Genomic DNA, 20,747 nt, shown 5'->3' on the forward strand with positions numbered 1-20,747 from the left:
GAGGAGAAGGAGGAGAATTTAGTGAAAATACTGGTGCTACTGAGGATACTGAATTCTGAGAATCCAATCTGGACTGGCTGAAGTGGTAGAATGCAAGCTAAAAGGGAAAAAGTTGAGATCCAAACACTGGTAGCTCACATCTATAGTCTTAACTACTCAGGAAGCTGAGATCTAAGTATTATCGTTGGAAGCCAGCCCAGGCAGGAAAGTCTGTTAGGAGGCTCTTATTTCTGATAAACTACCAAAAAGCCAAAAGTAGAGCTGTGGCTTAAGTGTAGAGTGCTAAGTCTTGAGCAAAAAGAGCTCACAAAGAATTTTAAAAAGATGAGCAAGAGCACAAGGTCCTGAGTTCAAGCCCTCTTACTGGTGAATAGTGTTAAGAACTTTTCATCAAATTCCCCTGCAAACAAAGAGTGGAAACTCTGAGGATTGAGAAAGCCAGTGAGGCATGGTGCAGACAGACCCTGAGGAAATGGAGTCCCAGCCTTTGAAGATGCCACACCCCTGCAGCGGTGGCTCTACTGGGAGAACTCAGACAGGAAGCCTTATCTCCTAGGAAGGTGCCTCTGGCTCTTTTGCAGAGAATGGTGTGAATGGGGTGGAAAATAAAGCAATAATCCAAAGCCTGGACTGAGCTAAAATACTCAAAAAAGGCCGGATGTTGGTGACTCATGCCTGTACTCCTAGCTACTCAGGATGTTGAGATCTGAGGATCAGTGGTTCAAAGCCTACCTGGGCAGATAAATTGAGATGCTTATCTCCAATTAACCAGCAGAAAAGCTAGAAGTGGAGCTTTGGCTCAAATGGTAGAGCACTATTCTTTTTTTTTTTTTTTCCCAGTTCTGGAGCTTGAACTCAGGGCCTGAGCACTGCCCCTGGCTTCTTTTTGCTCATGGCTAGCACTCTGCCACTTGAGCCACAGCGCCACTTCTGGCCGTTTTCTGTATATGTGGTGCTGGGGAATCGAACCCAGGGCTTCATGTAGTCGAGGCAAGCACTCTTGCCACTAGGCCATATTCCCAGCCCTAGAGCACTATTCTCGAACAAAAAAGCCAAGGGAGAATGAGGTCTTGAGTTCAAGCCCCAAACTGGCCAAAAAAAAAAGGGGGGGGGCTTGGGGGGAACTATGTTTGCTACTATCACATGGGCCACAACACAGCACCCCAGTTTGCAGCAGCCTGCCCCCGGACTGGGATGTGGCAGCTGAGCTTTTTATGCCTAAGTGAGGGGTAGGAACAGCTGAGCCCTATCCCCACACTGAGACCTGCAGACATTACTAGTATGAGGGCCCCAGCAATTTTGCTCAAATAATGCATCCAGAAGAATTAGTTGTGGAAAAAAAAAATTTATATTTACAACCAAAATTCAAGAGCCCCGAGTTGGCAGGTGTAACTGGAAGAGTGTCCATTCTACAGTGCTGGCTTCCCGCTGCATCTGCTTCATCAGGAGGACTGGAGTATTTGGAGGGGCAGATGGTCTTTCTCTGAGTCACGATCCTGATCCTCCAGAGGAGGCTGGGAGGATAAGATGGGGTTCTTTGAAGAGCCTGTAAACAGGATGGGAAGAGCTGTGGTTTGGCCCTGTATTGTATTTCCTGGAGGCAGGTGCTAGGGAAACAGTCCCCAGCCATGAAATGCCTTGTTGATAGCAGGTGATCATGGGGCCCTGCAGTCCCTTCTCCCTGTCTTGCTCCTTCCAGGAGCATCTCCTAAAACCCTGCCATGTGTCAGTCCCCTCTGAAGTGTAGAGTTCAGGAGGTGATAACCTAGGAGTCAGAAACTAGAACATCTGAAACAGGCCAAAGGACTGAAGAGAAACAAGTTAGATAGGGGGCCCATCCTCTAGGGAAGGTGGTAGGTTTAGATAATCAGACAAGAAGGACACTGCAGTCAAGAGTCAAGATTCAGGCAGAGTCAGAAACTAAAGAACAAGGAGCTCTGCAGCCTGAACAGCTGCCTTGTGAACCCAGTTGAGAGGATTGCATGAGCCAACACTCAGCTTGAGCCTTGACCTCCACATCAAAGTGTAGCCCTTCAGGCATTGGATAGCACAGGCTATGGAAAGTGTTTGTCTGCATTAGCAGGGATGGAGTGGGCTAAGTCTGGAGCAGAGACTTGTCTGAAGGCTGAGGTGCCCTGCACTGCGGCAGAGATACAGGGGTAAATAGCTGCCTAAGAGGTGAAGGACCACATGACAGAACCACATGACTTGGAGACTCTCAAAGCCTGTCACTTTGGGTATGGGGTGATATACATGCTCCCTGCTAGGCAGCCCGGAGGTGTACCCTTGGGGATGTAGCAGACTTTGGAGCGGGAAGAGGCCAGTGGAGTGTCTACCACAGGGCTCACAGAAACCTTGGAAGGCATTCGGCATGGGGAGTCAGGGGCCCATGGACACAGGCTAGTGGCATTGTATAGCTCAGACAGAGGGTTAATAGAAGCTGAAATAGGAGCTCTGGAAAGTTCTGGGAAGAAAGGATAAGAGAGCTAATCTTCTGAACAGGTCTCTGAAGTGGTTTCAGAGTCAGTCTTGGTAGAGGCAGCGAGGTGGGGACAGCAAGGGCCAACACTGTGCTAGAACAGAGAGGACACACAAAGCTGAGGACAGGCACAGGAAATGGATCTTTGTGCTAGGTATGAAAGGTTTGGGGGCTTGTGCACTGGGAGAAACTTTGGAGTCACCAAGGCTGCCTGTCAGACCAGGCAGTACCCCCTTCCTCCCCAAAGCCAGAGAGATACCGCCTGTACTGTGGACTGGCAGAGTTCTCCCTAACTTGTTTCCTTCTAATCTCCAGGCCTGACAGATCTTCACCCTCAGTATCACCAACTGAATGGGCAAAGGACAACCTGGACAGGGAGAGAGGACAGCAGGAGGTGGGGGTGGGGCACAAGGAGGCAGAGATGGGTCAGGGAGAAGGAAAGGAGAGGCTAACCCTATAGAAGGGGCAGGTATGGGTGCAGCTGCCAAGTCCTGCCCCAGAAACTCCCAGGCTATGTAGCCCAGCAGACAGGCAGACTCTCTCTCTCTCTCTCTCTCTCTCTCTCTCTCTCTCTCTCTCTCTCTCTCTCTCTCTCTCTCTCTGGGCAGGAGCTCCCACCCCACAGCTACTCACCAGAGATGCCTGCCCCTGATGGCTCTTCACACACTGTGGCCAGTGTTTGCTCCCATGAAGCCCAGTTCACTTCCTCCACCCTGTGGTTGAGAGAATAGCTTTAGCTCTGGGAAGCCAGCTATCCAGACTGCTTTGCCCCAGGGCACCCCCCAACTCCAAGTAGGTAGACTATAGATGGACACAAGGACCATAGGAAGATGGGATTTCTCTGCCTTCCTCTTCAGGGCGCTGGGATACCCACGTCCCATGAGCCCCATCCTTATGGCTGTCAGACCACTGCCCTTGTAGCTGCTCGCAGAAGCCTGGGTTGCTTAGCACAAGGGGAAAAATCAGGCCTGCTTCAGATGCAGGGGGAGGGGGGGTTGTATGGCTATTCTCCTGATGTTTCCCTCTCTCCCTGCCCAATCACTGCCTCATAAATATATCTGCTTCTGGCTGTACATCTACCAAGTTCTCTCTCCTGCTGCCATGATCTGCCCTGAGTATGGAAGGGTTTGATCTCTGCGGAAGGGACTATGGCTCCCAGATCAGACTTAAAGAATTTGGGTTGAGGGAGTGCAGAGTAGGCAAGGCTAGCAGGGGTAGCAGGAGCTGAAATCACTGGCTTCTTGGCCAGAAGAAGGAGTGGGAGATCCATGGAGGGTCTTTCATGTAGGCCACTGGGACAGGCAGTGGACAGGACAGACCCTGGACCTGCCCCATGAAGTCTCCTATTAGTCCTCAGCTTTGCTTCTCCCACCAGACCTGGCTGTTGCAGCCATCCTCTGCTTTTCAGGAGAGTAAGGCTGGCCTGTATAGTGCATGGCCCCTGGCTACTCATGGGTCAGCAATCCCATGCCCACTTGTTCACCTGAAGCACCAGCGCTGGTCTGGGCTACCATCAGGCCGGGTGCCAACTGTCAGCATCACGCCAGCCCGCTGCTTCTTCCTCCTGCACCACCAATAGCCATTCTCCATCTCCAAGACAGAGATGGCTTTCTGAGGACAAAGGACACATCAGACAGAGTGGCTTGGGACTTCATTTGAAGGAAGAGGCACACAGGACAGGAGGGATAGGAAGATACAGCACTTTCTAGTATAACCTTCATAAACTTCATTGCCTACCATATTGGCCCCATTTCGTATACAAAGAACACAGAATGGAAGCTCTGTGAGGGAAAAGGGCTTTGTTTTGTTCTCTGCTGCATGGAGTGCCTTGAAGTGTGCTCCTACCTACCAATAATAATTCTTCTTGATAGTAGTGGTGCTAGTGGTCACAGTGAAACACACATTGAGCACGTACTGTGTGCTAATGCATTGTCCTGAGCACCCCATACCAATCAGCTCATCCTGTCCTCACAATTCTAGGAAGGACAGGGGAGTCTAGGGATTTGCCCTGCTGAGCTGAGCCCACTCAACTAGATGCTAGGCCCGGGACCCCCCCCCACCACCACCACACACACACAGTGGGCCCAGCTCAAGCAATGTCCCAAGTACACCACAGTGGCCTTGGAACCCAGGATGGGGGAGGGGAGCCTCTCTGGAGCACCTGCAGCTTCCAGATGCTCCAGCTGTCTGTGGCCACGCTGTTGACAGTCTCACTCATGAGGGCGATGAGCATGTTGAGCAGCAGCACATAGGTGAGAAGCACGTAGGCCAGCAGCAGCAACAGCACCACCCCACGGAAGCGCAGCTGCTCCTGGAAGGCCAGCTCTCCCATGCCGATGGTGAACTTGAAGAGCTCCAGCGAGGCGTCCAGGATGCCACCGTACGGGGTTTCCTCTTCCTCTTGTCCCATGCTGAGCTGGGCTGACTCTGTGGAATTGTGGCTTGCAGGGACTGCCGAAATCCGGGCCTCTCGGCTCAGGCTCACCAGGGCTATGGGAGGGTGGAAGACAGTCCTCAGTCTACGAGACCAACAGGAAGCTGTGAGGGGGTACAGGGTGCGAAGGGGATAGGCAGGGCCAGGGTGACCTTTACCTACAGCGAAGCCGAAAAGGAAAACTAAGTAGACCAACAGGAAGCGGAGCAAGTCCCGGAGAATGACCTAGAACACAAGTCGGGGAGGGAGGCTAAGTGGCTGAGTTACTGTGTAGCCCATGAGCATAGTACACCACTCACATGTGCACACACACACACATACATACATATGCAGACATGTACACATGCAAATGCATACATGGGCCATGTGGAGCCACACTGAACAGAGAGTCTTTTTAAAATCTATCCCAGGGGCTGGGAATATGCCCTAATGGTAGAGTACTTGCCTTCCTTGTATTCATGAAGCCCTGGGTTCAATTCCTCAGCACCACATATATAGAAAAAGCCAGAATGGCGTTGTGGCTCAAGTGATAGTGATAGCCTTGAGCAAAAAAGTCAGAGACAGTGCTCAGGCCCTGAGTTCAAGCCCCAGAACTGGCAAAGGAAAAAAACCTACCCCAGAAGGGCTGGGGAATGTGGCTTATTGGTAGAGTTCTTAGCTAGCATGCATGAAGCCCTGGGTTGGATTCTTCACTACCATATAAACAGAAAAGGCCAGAAGTGGAGCTGTGGCTCCAGTGGTAGAGTGCTAGCCTTGAGCAAAAGAAGCTCAGGGAAAATGCCCAGGCCCTGAGCTCTTACAAGCCCCAGGACTGGTATACACACAGAGTAAAATTTAAAAATAAAGAAAAAACAAACCCAAAAAAACTCTTCAAGCTTCCAACCCCCTCCCCTACAGCATCCCCCAACCCCTACCTGTAGCCAGCTCCCTCTCCTTGCTCTCCCTCAGTCTCCAGCCACCCAGCCTCCTGCCCTGCCTCAAGTATGCTCAGCTTGTTCTGACTCATTAGCCTCTTCCCTTCTGCAGAGGCCTCCTCCTCCCACAGAGTGAGCCATTTTTTCAGGTTTCCCCTTATGGCAGTGCAGTTTAGTGATAGGGCACTTGTGTAGCTTGCTAGGGCCTTGTTCCATCCCCAGCCCTGTATATATAAACAAACAAACAGATACTTTTTTCATCCATAGAATTTTGTGGTTGATGATGGTCTGGTTATTTCCTTTGAGGCAGTCCTGGGACTTGAACTTGGGGCTTTTCTGGCTCAGCAGGGGCCCTATCACTTGACTGTCCAGCTTTTCGCTAATTGGAGATAAGAGTCTCAGTCTTTCCTGCCTGGGCTATCTTCGAATCTCCTTTCTCAGATGTCAGCCTCCTAAGTTGCTAGGACACAGGTATGAGCCACTGTGCCTAGCTCAGGTTTGTTTTTTTTTCTTGCCATTTCCATTCCCCCTGGAATGTCAGCTTCGGGAGAGCAGGGACGTGTCTATTTCCTTCCCTTCTGTATTCCCAACACTGAGAACAGGGCCTGGCCATCATGGTCCCTCCCTTAACATTAGTGGAATAGATAAGTGAATGTAGACACTTGCAGATGCCCCTCTGTCCCAAGGCACACAGCTGTATGTGTTTTCCCAGATCCTTTGTGAAGGAAGACAAACATGTTCCCATGCTGACACTTACTTGCAAACACATATCTGTGCCTGGGTCTGCACAAATGTGTGGATGGAGAGCAGGTACATGCATGTTCATCCTTAAGCTGGTATTGGTAAGTGTCTGAGTGAATGACATGTGTTTATGCCCTCCACATGAGCTGCAGAGGAAACGCCTGTCTCCCAAAGCAAAGAGTTGTCCTTCTGGGTCGTGGTTGTCACTACCACCTAGTTTGACTGCCCTCAAATTCTAATTCCCTCCCAGGTTACCCCGTCTCTCACCTTCTGGATCATGACACTGTAGATGCCTGTGTGCTGGAAGCCTCGTGTATAGTAAAGCAGGTTCAGCCAGCCCAGCACCAGGGAGGACACAAGCAGGGGCAGGTACCACTCATTGGTCATGAAACACAGAACTTGGGACAGCACAGTGAGCAGGGCCTGGACCAGGCTGCATGGACACAGAGACTCAGTCAGTTGCCAGGCCATCTGGCAACATCTCCCAATTCTTGCTGCCCAGCTAACCACCACTGCCTCTCCCATCACAGTCTTGTGGCTTGAGGTGTCCTGCATCTCTCTGGGCCCAGAGCCAATCAGAGCTAGCTCTCCATCTTGGGCAAGTTATTTAGTGTCTTGCTACCCTGGAAACTAAGCAACCATAATGATTAAGTGTGATGCTACATGGAAAGGTCAGGCCTCCCGGAGGCATAGAGGGACCTACAAGGATAGGAGCACAAAGGGCCCCTGACTAGAATGGCTGACCTGCACTCAGATCCTGACCTCCTGGAATGCCCCTGTGTCCTTGCTTCTGAAGCCAGCCTGCTGTCTGCTGCCACACCCACATCTCCCAGGCCTGAGAGACAGCAGGGGATGAGGAGTGAGAGACCCACGTACAAGAGGATTTCAAAGTAGCTGTCCATGAACGAGATCCAGATGAATAGGCGACGGCGCCAGAAGTACCATGCCTGCAGAGGAGGAAGAACAGAGGGGGTCAAACGTGCCCTCCAGCTGGGTCCTGGTGGCTCACACCTGTAATCCTAGCTACTCAGGAGGCTGAGACTGAGGACTGTGGTTCAAAGCCAGCCCAGGCAGGAAAGTCTGTGATACTCTTATTTCCAATTAACCACCAAAAAAACCCAGAAGTGGAGCTGTAGCTCAAAGTGGCAGAGCAGTAGCCTTTGCAAAAGAAGAGCGCCCAGACATTGGGTTTAAGCCCCTCGACTGCCAACAACAACTTGCTCTCCAGACACAAGAATAGCTGGACTGCTGGTGCTGGTAATATGGCCTAGTGATAAAGTACTCATCTCGTATACATGAAGCCCTGGGTTTGGTTCCTCAGCACCATATATATAGAAAATGGCCAGAAGTGGCGCTGTGGCTCAAGTGGCAGAGTGCTAGCCTTGAGCAAAAATAAGCCAGGGACAGTGCTCAGGCCCTGAGTTCTAGCCCCAGGACTGGCAAAAAACAAAACCAATCAAAAGAATAGCTGGGCTGCCCACCAGACCTTTAAGTCTAGTCCTCCACCAGGGTCCCTGGTGTGAGAGTCTGGCAGCACCACCTTGGAGGCTAAGCTAATAGCTTTATTTTTGAGATGGGGTATCTCATTATGTTATCCAGGCTGGCCTTGAACTTGGCATCCTTCTGTCTTAACCTACAGAGTAGCTGGCATTCACCACTATGCCCAGTGGAAGGAATAGCTTTAACTTTGGGGTGGTCTCAGGAATCCTGAAAGCTGAGATAGCACTTGATTCTTTTTCCAAGAAGAGCATGGTAGCAGATGCCTATAGTCCCAGCTACTTGAGAGGCTGAGTGCTTTAGCCCAGGAGTTCAAGGCCAGCCTGGCATTATAGCAAGACCCTATCTTAAGTTGAAAGAGAGAGACAGGAAGGGAGGGGAGGGGAGGGAAGGAAGGGAGGGGAGGGGAGGGGAGGGAAGGGAAGGGAAGAAGTCCAGCACCAGTAAGTGGTTCACACCTGTAATCCTAGCTACTCAGGAGGCTGAGATCTGAGGATCACAGTTCAAAGCCAGCCTGGGCAGAAACGTCCCCATGAGACTCTTATCTCCAATTAACTACCCTCAAACCAAAAATGGATCTGTGGTTCAAAGTGGTAGAGCACTAGCCTTGAGCAAAAAAAAGCTCAAGGACAGCACCCAGGCCTGAGTTCAAGCCCCACAACTGACGGGGGGGGGGAGGGGGGCTGGGGGAGGGGAAAAGGAAATAAAGTAGCCACTTAGACAATGTGACAGGGGCCCCCAGTCTCTGTGCACCCAGATGGAGGGGTGTCCTGCATGTGGAGAGGAAAGGTATATTGCAGCCTCCAAGTTCTGCTCTGAGAGGTTCCAATGTGCAGCCTGGCTCAACCGAGCTTGCCGCATGCATTTCCCAGTGAAGATGCCCTGCCGTGGAGTTGGGCTGGTCCCCGCCTACCATCAGCCTTCCATGCTCCCCAAGGGAGGAGTGCCCCAGACAGCTGAGAGACCTGGACGCAGGGGTTTCCACTTCATTTCTGAGGAAGCAGAGCCCTGCACTGCCAAGGAACCAGAGAAGCCATCTGCTACCCCTTGGGTAGCCTAGAAAGCACAGGATGAGAGAGTACCAGGCTCCATCAGGCAGGGCTGGAACATCCGTGGCTGTGACGCTGGTTGGTCTGAGTGAAACAAGGTTTTCCCATCAATAAAGGGATTGCGGTGAACTCACTCTAAGGTCCCAGCAGAGAACTCTAGTTTTGCTTCTTGGTCAGCTGGAGCCCTCACCTGGCCCAAGAGGAGATAGATCCCCCCAAGCAGAATCAGGACATGGCCAAGCAGCAGCATGGAGTTTCCAGCCGTAGGTTTCATCTGAGAGAAGGCCTGCTAAAGACACACGCACACACATTCCAGTGAGACCTGGGGCTTTGGGCCTAGCACTTTAAGAGTCAGCTAAGGGACCATTCTGTGCCTGCATTATGGAGAAGCCATGGAGCAGCAGAGGAAACATGGGCTCCAGAAGCACTCCTGGAATCCAGTTCTTTGAGAGGCATGGTGTATAGCATTTATGAATGCTGGGTTTCAACTAGACTGCTTGGGTTCAGATCTATCTCCATCTATGCAAGTCCTGGGATAACTTACCTAACCTCTTTATACCTCTCTAACCTCAACAGTGCACGGAAGACGACTTTAGTCCATCATTTCAGTGTGTGTGTGTGTGTGTGTGTGTGTGTGTGTGTGAGAGAGAGAGAGAGAGAGAGAGAGATACTAGTTAATACATGTCAGCCACTTAGAAACCAGTCTCATATAAGGGCATGCTTAGTAAGTACTGGCTATTGTGGTTGATACTAAAGGGCTGGTTTCCTTAAAAGCTCAGGCACCTCACTTTAGCTGCCTTTCCTCTCTGTGGTCTTTTGTAAAATGGGGATGTGCCCTTTCTCTCTCCCCATGTCCTCCAGGGTTATTTCTAGCAGGCCTGCTCCCAGAATAGCCCCTCCCTGCCCTTACCTTGTCTAGGGCAGGCTGGTGGTAGGCGACAGTGGTGAAGATGAGCATGTAGACAAGATAACATAGGAAGTTGAAGAAGAACCTGGGGATGAGCAAATCCCATTTGGCCTGCAGCAATTTGTTCAATGGCTCCAAAACCACCATACGGTGTCGGTGCTAGGGTTGAGAAGAGAGAGATATGGCATCAATGTAGACAGGGTCTGGCGAGCAGGTAGGAATGGGCACTCACATTATGCCAGACTCCATGCAAGGGCCAAGGGCAGTGGAGGAGACTTTTATACCCCAGGAGCCCCAGATGGTCCCCCTCACACACCTGCCTCTACCCCAGCTCTCCTGCTGATAGTGTGACGGAGGGCCTCGCCTCCATTCCAGAGCAAGTGCATCCTCAGAAAGGTATCAATCGTTGCCACAGGGACCTTGGCATGATCCCCATGTGGGTGGGAATTGAGTATAAGTACAGGCCTAGTGGCCAGGGTCAGGGTCATGCCCACCAGGATTTGTGGCCACCCCTCCCCTGGCACAAGGAGGGGGCAGGTACTATCAGCAAGATGGGTCAGCAGTCCTGATCCATCTTGCCAGGTGTTCTGCAGGGATCTTCAGGCACACCAAAACCCTCTTGGGCTCACCGGACTCCTACAGTGAAAGGCAATGATCTCCAGCACGGAGTTTTCTTCCCAGCTGTCCACAGAGGCCAGGTCATACAGTGACACCCGCACAGGTCCATAGCACCACTCAGTGAACTTCCGAGAGAGGGGCTGGCAGACTCCTGAAAACTCCCGTTGCAGGATGTGCCTGAAAATCTACAGGGTGGCCATGTAAGCTTGCCTGATGGGCCCTTCCTAGCACTAGTGCTGCCTGCCATCCTTAGAGCAGCAGCAGATGGACACAAGCCCCTGCCAGACACACTTGGGTCTTTGAGTCCCAAGCCCTTACAAGCCCTTATGCTGATAGCTCATGCCTATAATTCCATCTACTCAAGAGGCTGAAATCTGAGGATTGCAGTTCAAAGCCAGCCTACTTAGGAAAGTCTGTAAGACTACTGTCCCGGGAAGGGAATATGGCCCTGAGGCAAGAGTGCTCGCCTCCCATACATAAAGCCTTGGGTTCAATTCCTCAGCACCACATGTATAGAAAATGGCCAGAAGTGGCGCTGTGGCTCAAGTGGCAGAGTGCTAGCCATGAGCAAAAAGAAGCCAGGGACAGTGCTCAGGCCCTGAGTTCAAGCCCCTAGACTGGCAAAAGAAAGAAAGAAAAAAAAAGACTCCTGAAATCCAGTGACCCACCAAAAAACCAGGGGTGACACTGTGGGTTTGAGTGGTAGAGTGCCAGCCCTGAGTGAAGAAGCTAAGGGACAGATCTCAAACTCACAGCCCCAGTACATGCACAAAAATCAGTCAATCAAGGTGGCTGGGGACTTGGCTCAGGCTCAAGTGGTAGAGTCCCTGCCTAGCAAGTATAAGGCTCTGAGTCAAACCCCATTATCACAGAAAAAAAAGGAAGAAAAGAAGCTGCAAAAGTCTAGAAGAAACACAGGTATGGATAGCCTATATAATTATGATATAACATGTAGCATGGAATATAAAAGTATATGACATAATTATGCATGACCAAATCATACAATTATATATAATATGATGATTATATTGTACGTATTGCATATATGTATAATTTTGCAGAAGGAATTAAGCAGTATTAAACTAAGAAACCTTAAAGGAAAAGATAATTACCCTTGCATACACAAATTTCTGTTTTGTTCTTAAAACAGGGTCTCATGTTGCCCAGGCTGGCCTTGAACTCATGGACTCAACTGATTATCCTGCCTAGGTCTCCCCAGATATGCTCAGCTACATATGTAAAAAGTGCTATAAGGCAAAAAGAGCAGGTCTGGAGGCTCAAGTGGTAGAGTGTCTGCCTAGCTATTATGAGGCTCTGAGTTCAAAATCCTAGTCACACACACACACACACACACACACACACACACAAAGGCTGAAAGTGTGGCTCCAGTGGTAAAAGTGTGCTAATACTGTAGTAGACAAAGTACTAAATCCATTATAAAGAAAAGCTACAGCCATGAATGGGCGCTTATGCCTGTAATCCCAGCTGCTCAGGAAGCTGAGATCCAGAGAATCTCAGCCATTAAAGCCAACTCATACAGTAACATCTATGAGACTCCATCTCCAAAATAGCCAGGCTGGAGCCAGGTGTCAGTGGCTCATGCCTGTAATCCTAGCTACTCAGGAGGCTGAGATCTGAGGATCATAGTTCAAAGCCAGCCCAGGCAGGAATGTTTCTGAGACTCTTATCTCCAATTAAACACCAAAAGGCTGGAAATGGAACTGTGGCTCAAAGTGGTAGAGTGCTAGCCTTGAGCAAAAAAAGACAGACTCCAGTCCCTGAATTTGAATTCAAACTCCAAGACACACACACACACACACACACACATACACACACACACACACACACACACACACACACACGGCAGGCTGTAAGAGCATTAGCAAAGTAAGCATAGCTGAGTCAATGAGGTCCCAAGTTCAAACTAAAGTACAAGCAAGGGGAAAAAATAACAGTTGCCATCAATATCATAGTACAAAGGATATGTCTCCTGAGAAAGGAACCTAACTGGCTTTGAGGTAGAGTGCTTGTATACATGAAGCCCTGGGTTCGATTCCTCAGCACCACATAAACAGAAAAAGCTGGAAGTGAAGCTGTGACTCAAGTGGTAGAGTGTTAGCCTTGAACAAAAAGAAGCCAGGAGGGCTGGGAATATGGCCTAGTGGCAAGAGTGCTTGCCTCGAATACATGCAGCACTGGGTTTGATTCCCCAGCACCACATATATAGAAAACAGCCAGAAGTGGCACTATGGCTCAAGTGGCAGAGTGCTAGCCTTGAGCAAAAAGAAGCCAGGGACAGTGGCCCTGAGTCCAAGCTCCATGACTGGCAAATAAAAAAGAAGAAGAAGAAGCCAGAAACAATGCCCAGGCCCTGCGTTCAAGCCCTAGGACTGGCAAAAAAAAAAAAAAATTCATTTGCCAGACACTAATGGCTAATGGTACCATTACTGGGGCTTGAACTCAGGCCCTAGGTGCTGTCTATAGGCTCTTTTGCTCAAGGCTGGCACACTATCACTTGAGCTATAACTCTATTTCTGGCTTTTTTGGTGCTTAAATGGAGATAAGAGTTTTATGAACTTTCCTGCATGGGCTGTCTTTGAACCATGATCCTCAGATCTCAGCCTTCTGAGCAGCTAGGAATACAAGTGTGAGCCACCAGTTTTTTGACATGAGTTTTTTTTTTAAGTGTAACCCAGCTAAATTTTTCTCCTTTTAAGTTGATTTTTTTCCCTATGTATTTTGTCATAGAGACAGGAAGCTGACTCATATAGAGGTATACGGAATTTTCTTACTAATAGGAATGTTTCATTGAAAAAGGTGAGACCGGTGCTCTAAGCCACCACCCGAGGCTCTTTCTGCACAAGTTTCAGCCTGGAGCTGTGGGGAGTGGAAAGGGACAGCACTCACCTCAATTTTGCCCTCCTTGGCGGCCAGTTTCAGGGGTGTGAGGCCCTGTAGGTTGCGAATGTCCTCGAGCTGCACGGTGGGGCACAAGTGGGCCCCCATTTGGAGAAGCCCATCATACATGCGGATCACTAGGGCACTGTTCTCAGGCGAGTTGTCTGCGATCATCACCAGAGCATGCAGGGCTGTGTTGCCCAGGGAGTCTGCTGCCTGCAGGCTAGCTGGCTGATGTGGATTCTCCAAGAGATAGGTCACCACATCCCATTGCTTGGTGCAGGCGGCCAGAGAGAGAGGCAGCTCACCTGTATGTTGGGGGATGCAGCTGTGTATTGGGAAATGCGGCTTCCTCCTGTCTACCCCTACTCCTCAGAGAGAAGGCCAGGCATTCTTCAAGGCCTTCTTGAAGCAGGGCAGGCCTCATTACCATATAAGATGCAGTACAGAAGCCAGCCACCCAGGTCTTCGTCTCCCATGTCTCTCATTCTTCTTTGCCAGAGCCCAGAAGCACAGCTCATTAATTCCAACTCTGTCTGACTGAATTATTTTGGGAATTTTGTTTTTTTTCAATGCTAGCAATCAAATCCAGGATCCTTCTATATGCTGAGCACATACTCTACCACTAAGCTACATCCCCAACTACCACAAGACCCCTTACACCCGCCCCACTACCTCCCCCCCCCCCCCCCCCAGTCTTGACATAGGTCAGTCTGGGATTGTTGACTCTCTCCTTGACCAAAAGAAATAAAGCATTTCTTAAGCTTGGCATGGTGGCTCATGCTTATAATCCTACTCAGGGAGCTGATATCTGAGGCTCACAGTTCAAAGCTAAGTTGGGCAGAAAAGTCTATGAGATTTTTCTCTAATCAGCAAAAAGCTGGAGGTAGAGCTGTGGCTCAAGTGGTAGAGTGCCAACCTTGAGCAAAAAAGTTAAGGGACAAGGGCTGGGAATATGGCTTAGCGGTAGAGTACTTGCCTAGCATACATGAAGCCCTCATGTACCTCATACCACATGTTCCTCAGTATCACATACACAGAAAAAGCCGGAAGTGGCGCTGTGACTCAAGTGGCAGAGTGCTAGCCTTGAGCAAAAAGAAGCCAGGGACAGTGCTCAGGGCCTGAGTCCAAGCCTTAGGACAGGCAATGAATAAATAGATAAATAATAAACAAGTTAAAATCAATAAATATATTTTAAATTGCTCCTAACCAGCTTGGTGGGTTAGAAGCAGGATGTCAGAGTCAAGCAGACCTTGGTTTAAGTATCAGTTCTGCCAATCCCTAACTATGTAACCTGGACAAGATCTTACCCTCTGTGTGCCTCAATGTAGGCAAGAATGGCCCACTCACCAAAATAGAAGCAAGTGCCTTGGTGTTTCTGGAAGAAATGGCCACAGGCCCGGGCATGCACGTTGGCTCCATTCTCCACCAAGAGCTTCACACACTGCAGGCTTCGCTTCTCAATGGCGATGTGCAGGGCGCTGTGGCCTCGGTAGTACTCATCTGTGCATTGGGCATTGACCAAAGGCTGGGGATTACCAGAGTCCCGGTCAATCCGCAGCAGTGGCAGGATGCAGGCGTTAGCCCCGTCCTGAAGGTTCAACACAGCCTTCATCAAGCATGTCTTCCCTGTGGAGCCCTCTGTGGGAAAGAGAGGGGAAGGTGCCATCCTGGTGCTCAGACCAGAGCAGCAGGCTGCCTGCAGCATGTACAACAAGTCCAGACGCCCATGGGAGGAGTAAACAAGATTGCTGTTCCATACATCTGTGGGAACACAACCTCACTGCAGGGCACCAGTGCTCCAGACATCTGGTATTCAAATAGCAATCGGTATGACTGCAAATTCTACCTTAAACACTGAATTTCTAAGACATAATTCACCACACGTGCAACATTATTAACAAAGAATATTCAGGGCAGTATTTGTGAGCAGCTCTCCCACTCTATGACTCCACCACCTTCAGCAAGTTGCTTGGACTCTTTTAAGCTTAGTTTTCCTCTTTGAGAAATGGAAATACTCCAGGTTATTGTGAGGATCCAAAGGTTAATATTATAAACAAAGTACTTAGCACACAGGGGTCCTGGCATCTAGCAAGTTGAGACAAAAACTGCAAATAGCTGAGTTCCTAGCTACTCAGGAGGCTGAGATCTGAAAGATCATGGTTCAAGGCTAGCCTGGGCAGAAAAGTCTGAAAGACTTCACCTCCAAAATAATCAGCTGAAAAACAGGACTGCGGGTGTGGGTTAAATGGTAGAATAGCAACCTAGCAAGCAGGAAGTCCTGAGTAAAACAATCTAAACAGCCATAAGTAACATTTAATTAACTAAATTAAATCTACACAAGGGAGCACTCACTCTGCAGGCACTGAAGTGACTGAGACATGAGCTACAAGACGTTTAAGATTATTAAGTGTGGTTTTACCTCTGGAACCACATATTTCCCTACTACTTGATCTTCTGGAGTTACTTTTCTCATGAACTCAAATAATAAAGATATTTAGATTTGGGGCAAAGATGCTTTAATATTGGTGAAGTGTATTATACATATTATTTCATTAATGCTACAAAAAAGAAAAAGATATGTATGAGTGATTTTATTTTATTTTTCAAGTATTTTATTTCATTTCATTATTTTGCTAGTACTAGGGATTGAATTCAGGGCCTCACACTTACTCAGCTTGCCTCACTATTTTTGTGCTCCTCCATTTGAGCCTATGCCTCCAGTACAGTGTTTTGCTGGTAAATTGGAAATAGACTCAATTGGGCTTTTGTTTTTGTCTGAGCTGGATTTGAACTGCTATCCTTTAAATTTAAGTCTCGAATAGCTAGGATTAACCATCAGTGCCTGGCTAAGTTCTTCCAGTGTCTATTCAGTCACTGCTATGGGATAGAGTAGAAGGAGCAGGTTGGGAGCCCACTAAAGAAGACAGGAATGAGAAGCAGCGCTATACCCATCAGTGGGCAGCCCTGGTTCAACTCCATCCACAGGGCCCCCAGCCATTCTTCTATCAGAAGAGCTGCCAAGAACAGCTAATTCAGACCAGCTTGGGAGCCCAGCCCCTTTCTCAGTATGTGGGGCACCGGAGCACAAAGGACACCCCAAGGAAGGATCTACCTGTATATTCCGAGTCAGTGAGGTACTTGCTGGTCCGGCGCAGGTACTCAGGTAGTCCAGCTAGATCCTCAGGGGCACCTCGGGAAACTATGCTGAAGAGCCGATCACGGTCAAAGCGGTTGGGGTCCTGCTGTCTGTGGGAGACACCATTCATGACTCGTGGTGGAGAAGGGCCACAGCCCCTCCAGCAGAAAATCCATCCTAGGGAACCCTTTCAGGGTGTCCAGTAAGCAATGCATGCCCCACTGTGGGCAGCTCTGGTGGCCTCTGTCCTCCAGGCCACAGAGACCCCAAGTTCCCTGAACTCCAGGTAAGGAGGAGGGATCTTCTGGAACATTAATTGTCCCCATGACTCTAGTTATCACAGATAATTTTCAGCATCCAGTGCTTAGCATTTTCCAGGACCCCTGAGGCTTCATCTCTCAAAAGACTATTAGATCGCAGGCTCTGTTCTAGCACATACACTATGGTGCCCTTGAACTTTTGTCTGAGTCTGCACAGGGCTGCAGGAGGTGCTTGCAGATTCAGGGTGGCTGCCTTTTAACCATTGATTTCAACAAGGGAAGGGGCCAGATGCCAGTGGCTCACACCTATAATCAATCCTATCTTATTCAGGAGGCTGAGACCTGAGGATCATGGTTCAAAGACAGCCTGGGCAAGAAAGTTCAGGAGACTCAAATCTCCAATTAACTCCAAAAAAAAAAAAAAAAGCCTAACGTTGTAGAATACTAGCCTTGAGCAGAAGAGCTTAGAGACAGCACCCAGGCCCTGAGTTCAAGCCCTAGAACCAACACAAAAGAAAAAAAAAGGAGGGGGAATGGGGAAGGGGCTGCAACTGTAGCTCAGTAGTAGAGCATTTTTCTAGTATGTGCAAGGCCCTCAATTCAATCCCCAGCAGCATCACAAAATAAATAAATAAATACATAAGGTAAAAAGCTCCTCCCTCCTCTCTTCTCTGAAATCATCTATTGACTCATTTACAAAGAATTCTGCACCTTTCATCCTCATTGCAGCCTGTGGGTCAGGAGTCATCCTTTTCTTCACTAGACAAATAAGGAGGTAAAGTAACTTGCCCAAAGTTATGCAGTACAGAACCAGGGTTCTCATGAGGGCTATCTAATGGCATCCAGGCTTGGCAGCAAAAGGTTTCCCAGAGATAGTGAGAATACCATGTGGTTCTGACACTGACAAGTATCAGACACTGACCAGAGTTTACTAAGAAGCCACAGTTCTGGGAAATCTCTCCCACAGGCCCCAGAAGGGGCCTTGGAGCTCCTTGGAATCTATCAGTGTTTGGTGAGGGGGAAAAAGGAGGAGGGCAGGCATGCCTCTTCTGGGCCATATCAGTATCCATAGGGGGCCAGATCTGGGGGCCTTGGATACATGACCAAGAGATATACAGGGATAGAAGTAGACAGGTCTGCTTCAGGCCATGGAGAACCTCAGGTCCTAACTTAACATCTCCTGTGGAATGAGCCAAGTCAGTAAGCACTGGTGATTCTCTTATGTATAGGTTGGACTCAGTCACATTTTTTTTTTTTTTTTTGGCCAGTCCTGGGCCTTGGACTCAGGGCCTGAGCACTGTCCCTGGCTTCTTCCCGCTCAAGGCTAGCACTCTGCCACTTGAGCCATAGCGCCGCTTCTGGCCATTTTCTGTATATGTGGTGCTGGGGAATCGAACCTAGGGCCTCGTGTATCCGAGGCAGGCACTCTTGCCACTAGGCTATATTCCCAGCCCGACTCAGTCACATTTTAAGCTGCACAATTGTGATGTGATTACAGCCAGTTCCCTCAACACCAGAAGGCTGGGTGGCTGCCTTGCCCTGGCCAGCTGACTACATGGCTAACAACATGGCCAGGCAGGCTCTGCTCCTGACTCAGCAGTCCTGTGGGCTATCTAGCCAGAAAACAAAACAAAACAAAACAAAATGTGGCCATTTGGACGAAGTGCCAGGGAGGTGTCATCATCCAGAGAAGGAAAGCCAAGGAGGGCCCTGACTGAGGCTCAAAAGCATATCATGGAGCCTGTTTTGTTTCTATCAGTTGTCCACACTGCTTCCAGAAACTTTCATGGGTCCTCTCCTAGGCTGGTGCTGCATTTGGCCATGTTCTACCAGCCCAAATAACACAGAAGGTCTAGCCCCGGAGGCTGGGGCCAGAGGCCAGATCACAGGCATGATCTGCTCCCTTGCCAACCTTGGTTGGCCCAGGAGGGTTCTCCCATTCTATCTAAGACGGAAGCCAGGCCCAGCTTCCTCAGCCCCACTGTAGAACTGAAAGCAGAATCTCCAGGCTCAGTTTGAATTAGTAGAGAGACCACAGGAAAATCAAAGCTCAGATGACTTCAAATGGAAATCAACTGTCCTCCGCGCCCAGGGTCCACATTTCCTGGGTGACAGCTTTAGCCTTGGGACAGCACTGAGGAGCACTCAGGACATTTCCTGATGTCCTTGACTCTCTGTGGAATGAACCACCCTCGAACACTGGGAGCACAGTGGGGCAGAGATAAAAGCATGAACAAGGGAAATTGGAGGAGCAGATGATTCCTTAGGACTGGATTGAGTAACCATGACCTCAGAGGGGAGAAGATCAAGTATGAGGAAGTTTCTGGAAGAAGCAATCCCAGAGAACAGAGCAGAGGTCAGCCTACCAGGCTCCCCATCAGCTCCAGGCTGAAGGGAAGGGGCACTGGTGCTGGACTGGCCGCTGACTGTGTGTGACTCACAGGTGCTCTGTGTGAGCTGAGCTGCTTTCCTGCTCTGCCCCTATCTGATACATTACCTGGCACCCAGTCCCTTTCGGTAGTTGAGGTTCACTTTGATCTGAGGGGAGAAGTTTCGGTCTTCCCCCTGGAATGGTGACTCCATCGGGGGCGGCCCAGGCTTTCCTTTGACCACCTCAGTGTCATCTTGATCTCCATCTGATGTCTCCAGTCTGAAAGCTGGGGGGCTCGATGGTGAAGTCATCCCAAGAGGAGGAAGCTGTGAACTATAGTTGGTTGCTTTGTGGTGATGGAGAACTCAGGGGTCCTTGTTCCTTTCAGCCCTAGGGCAGGCAGGCCTGGCTAGAGCCAGCAGAAGGAGACGGTTGGACACTGAGAGTAAGCAGAGCCACCGTGTAAGTGCTCAACCCTTCAGGAGGGGAAGTGAGCCAGGAGGGCGGGCAGTGGAGTGGGAGGGGAGGAGAAAGCCTGTGGAATAAGAATGGCCATGAGTAAGGGGGTGGAGGATAGGGAAGTGAAGGGCTGCCTCTGACGTTGTTCCACAGGACAGTCACGATTACCTCCCAACTTGCCTCTAGTACTTCCTGGTATTTGAGAAGCCCCTTGTCCTTGTTCTGGAGGCAATAAATATTTGTGTTCACATCATAACTTTCTGTATATAACATTTTGCTCACTGGCCAACATTCATAAAAGATAAAAACACAAGGGCTGGGAATATGTCCAAGTGGCAAGAGTGCTTGCCTTGTATTCGTGAAGCCCTGGGTTTGATTCCTCAGCACCACATATATAGAAAATGGCCAGAAGTGGCATTGTGGCTCAAGTGGCAGAGTGCTAGCCTTGAGCAAAAGAGAAGCCAGGGACAATGCTCACACCCTGAGTCCAAGCCTCAGGACTGGCCAAAAAAAACAACACACAGTTGCTGTTATGGGGCGTGTCACTCAACTTCTACAGTGAGATTTCTGAGGAAACTGTTGAAAACCACTCATTTATCAAACAACAACTCCTCTTCCTCCTCCTTCCTCCTTTTTCTCTTTTTCCTCCTCCTCTCCCTCCTTTTCTTCTTCCTCTCCCTCCTTTTCCTCCCCTCCTTCTTCTTTTATTTCAGTACTTGGGTTTGAACTCAGGGCCTTGTTTGCTAGTCAGTCACTCTACCACTCCAGCCACACCTCCAGCCTCAAACTCTTCATTTTGTTCATTTTGCTGCCAGGATAACAGAGGCTCAGAAAGGAGAAATGACTTACTGGTAAAGCATGGTCTAAAACCCTCTTGCTCTAAATCTACATGTTCGCCTTTAGTTTTCAGATTCTTTCATAGCCCCACTATAGTTTCAGTCTGACTCATGTCTGAAGGCCTCCAAGGCCACCTGTGCAGGG

At 49.5% G+C, this 20,747-nt stretch overlaps 1 protein-coding gene across 1 annotated transcript; it reads right to left on the bottom strand.

The window, feature by feature from the left end:
• Nucleotides 1–1,335: 1,335 nt before the first annotated feature.
• Nucleotides 1,336–20,035, bottom strand: Trpv2 (transient receptor potential cation channel subfamily V member 2). Its single transcript, XM_048365487.1, has 14 exons — nt 19,434–20,035; nt 16,653–16,786; nt 14,888–15,178; nt 13,547–13,845; nt 10,651–10,824; nt 10,025–10,180; nt 9,305–9,403; nt 7,445–7,515; nt 6,836–7,001; nt 5,072–5,138; nt 4,641–4,969; nt 3,963–4,090; nt 3,113–3,192; nt 1,336–1,546 (listed from the first exon to the last, which is right to left on the bottom strand). The coding sequence occupies exons 1-14, from the start codon at nt 19,616–19,618 to the stop codon at nt 1,443–1,445; spliced, it is 2,283 nt and encodes a 760-aa protein (XP_048221444.1). The 5' UTR covers nt 19,619–20,035; the 3' UTR covers nt 1,336–1,442.
• Between the last annotated feature and the right edge of the window lie 712 nt (nt 20,036–20,747).

Source organism: Perognathus longimembris, chromosome 17, assembly GCF_023159225.1.
Source record: "Perognathus longimembris pacificus isolate PPM17 chromosome 17, ASM2315922v1, whole genome shotgun sequence".
Taxonomy (NCBI): Eukaryota; Metazoa; Chordata; class Mammalia; order Rodentia; family Heteromyidae; genus Perognathus; species Perognathus longimembris.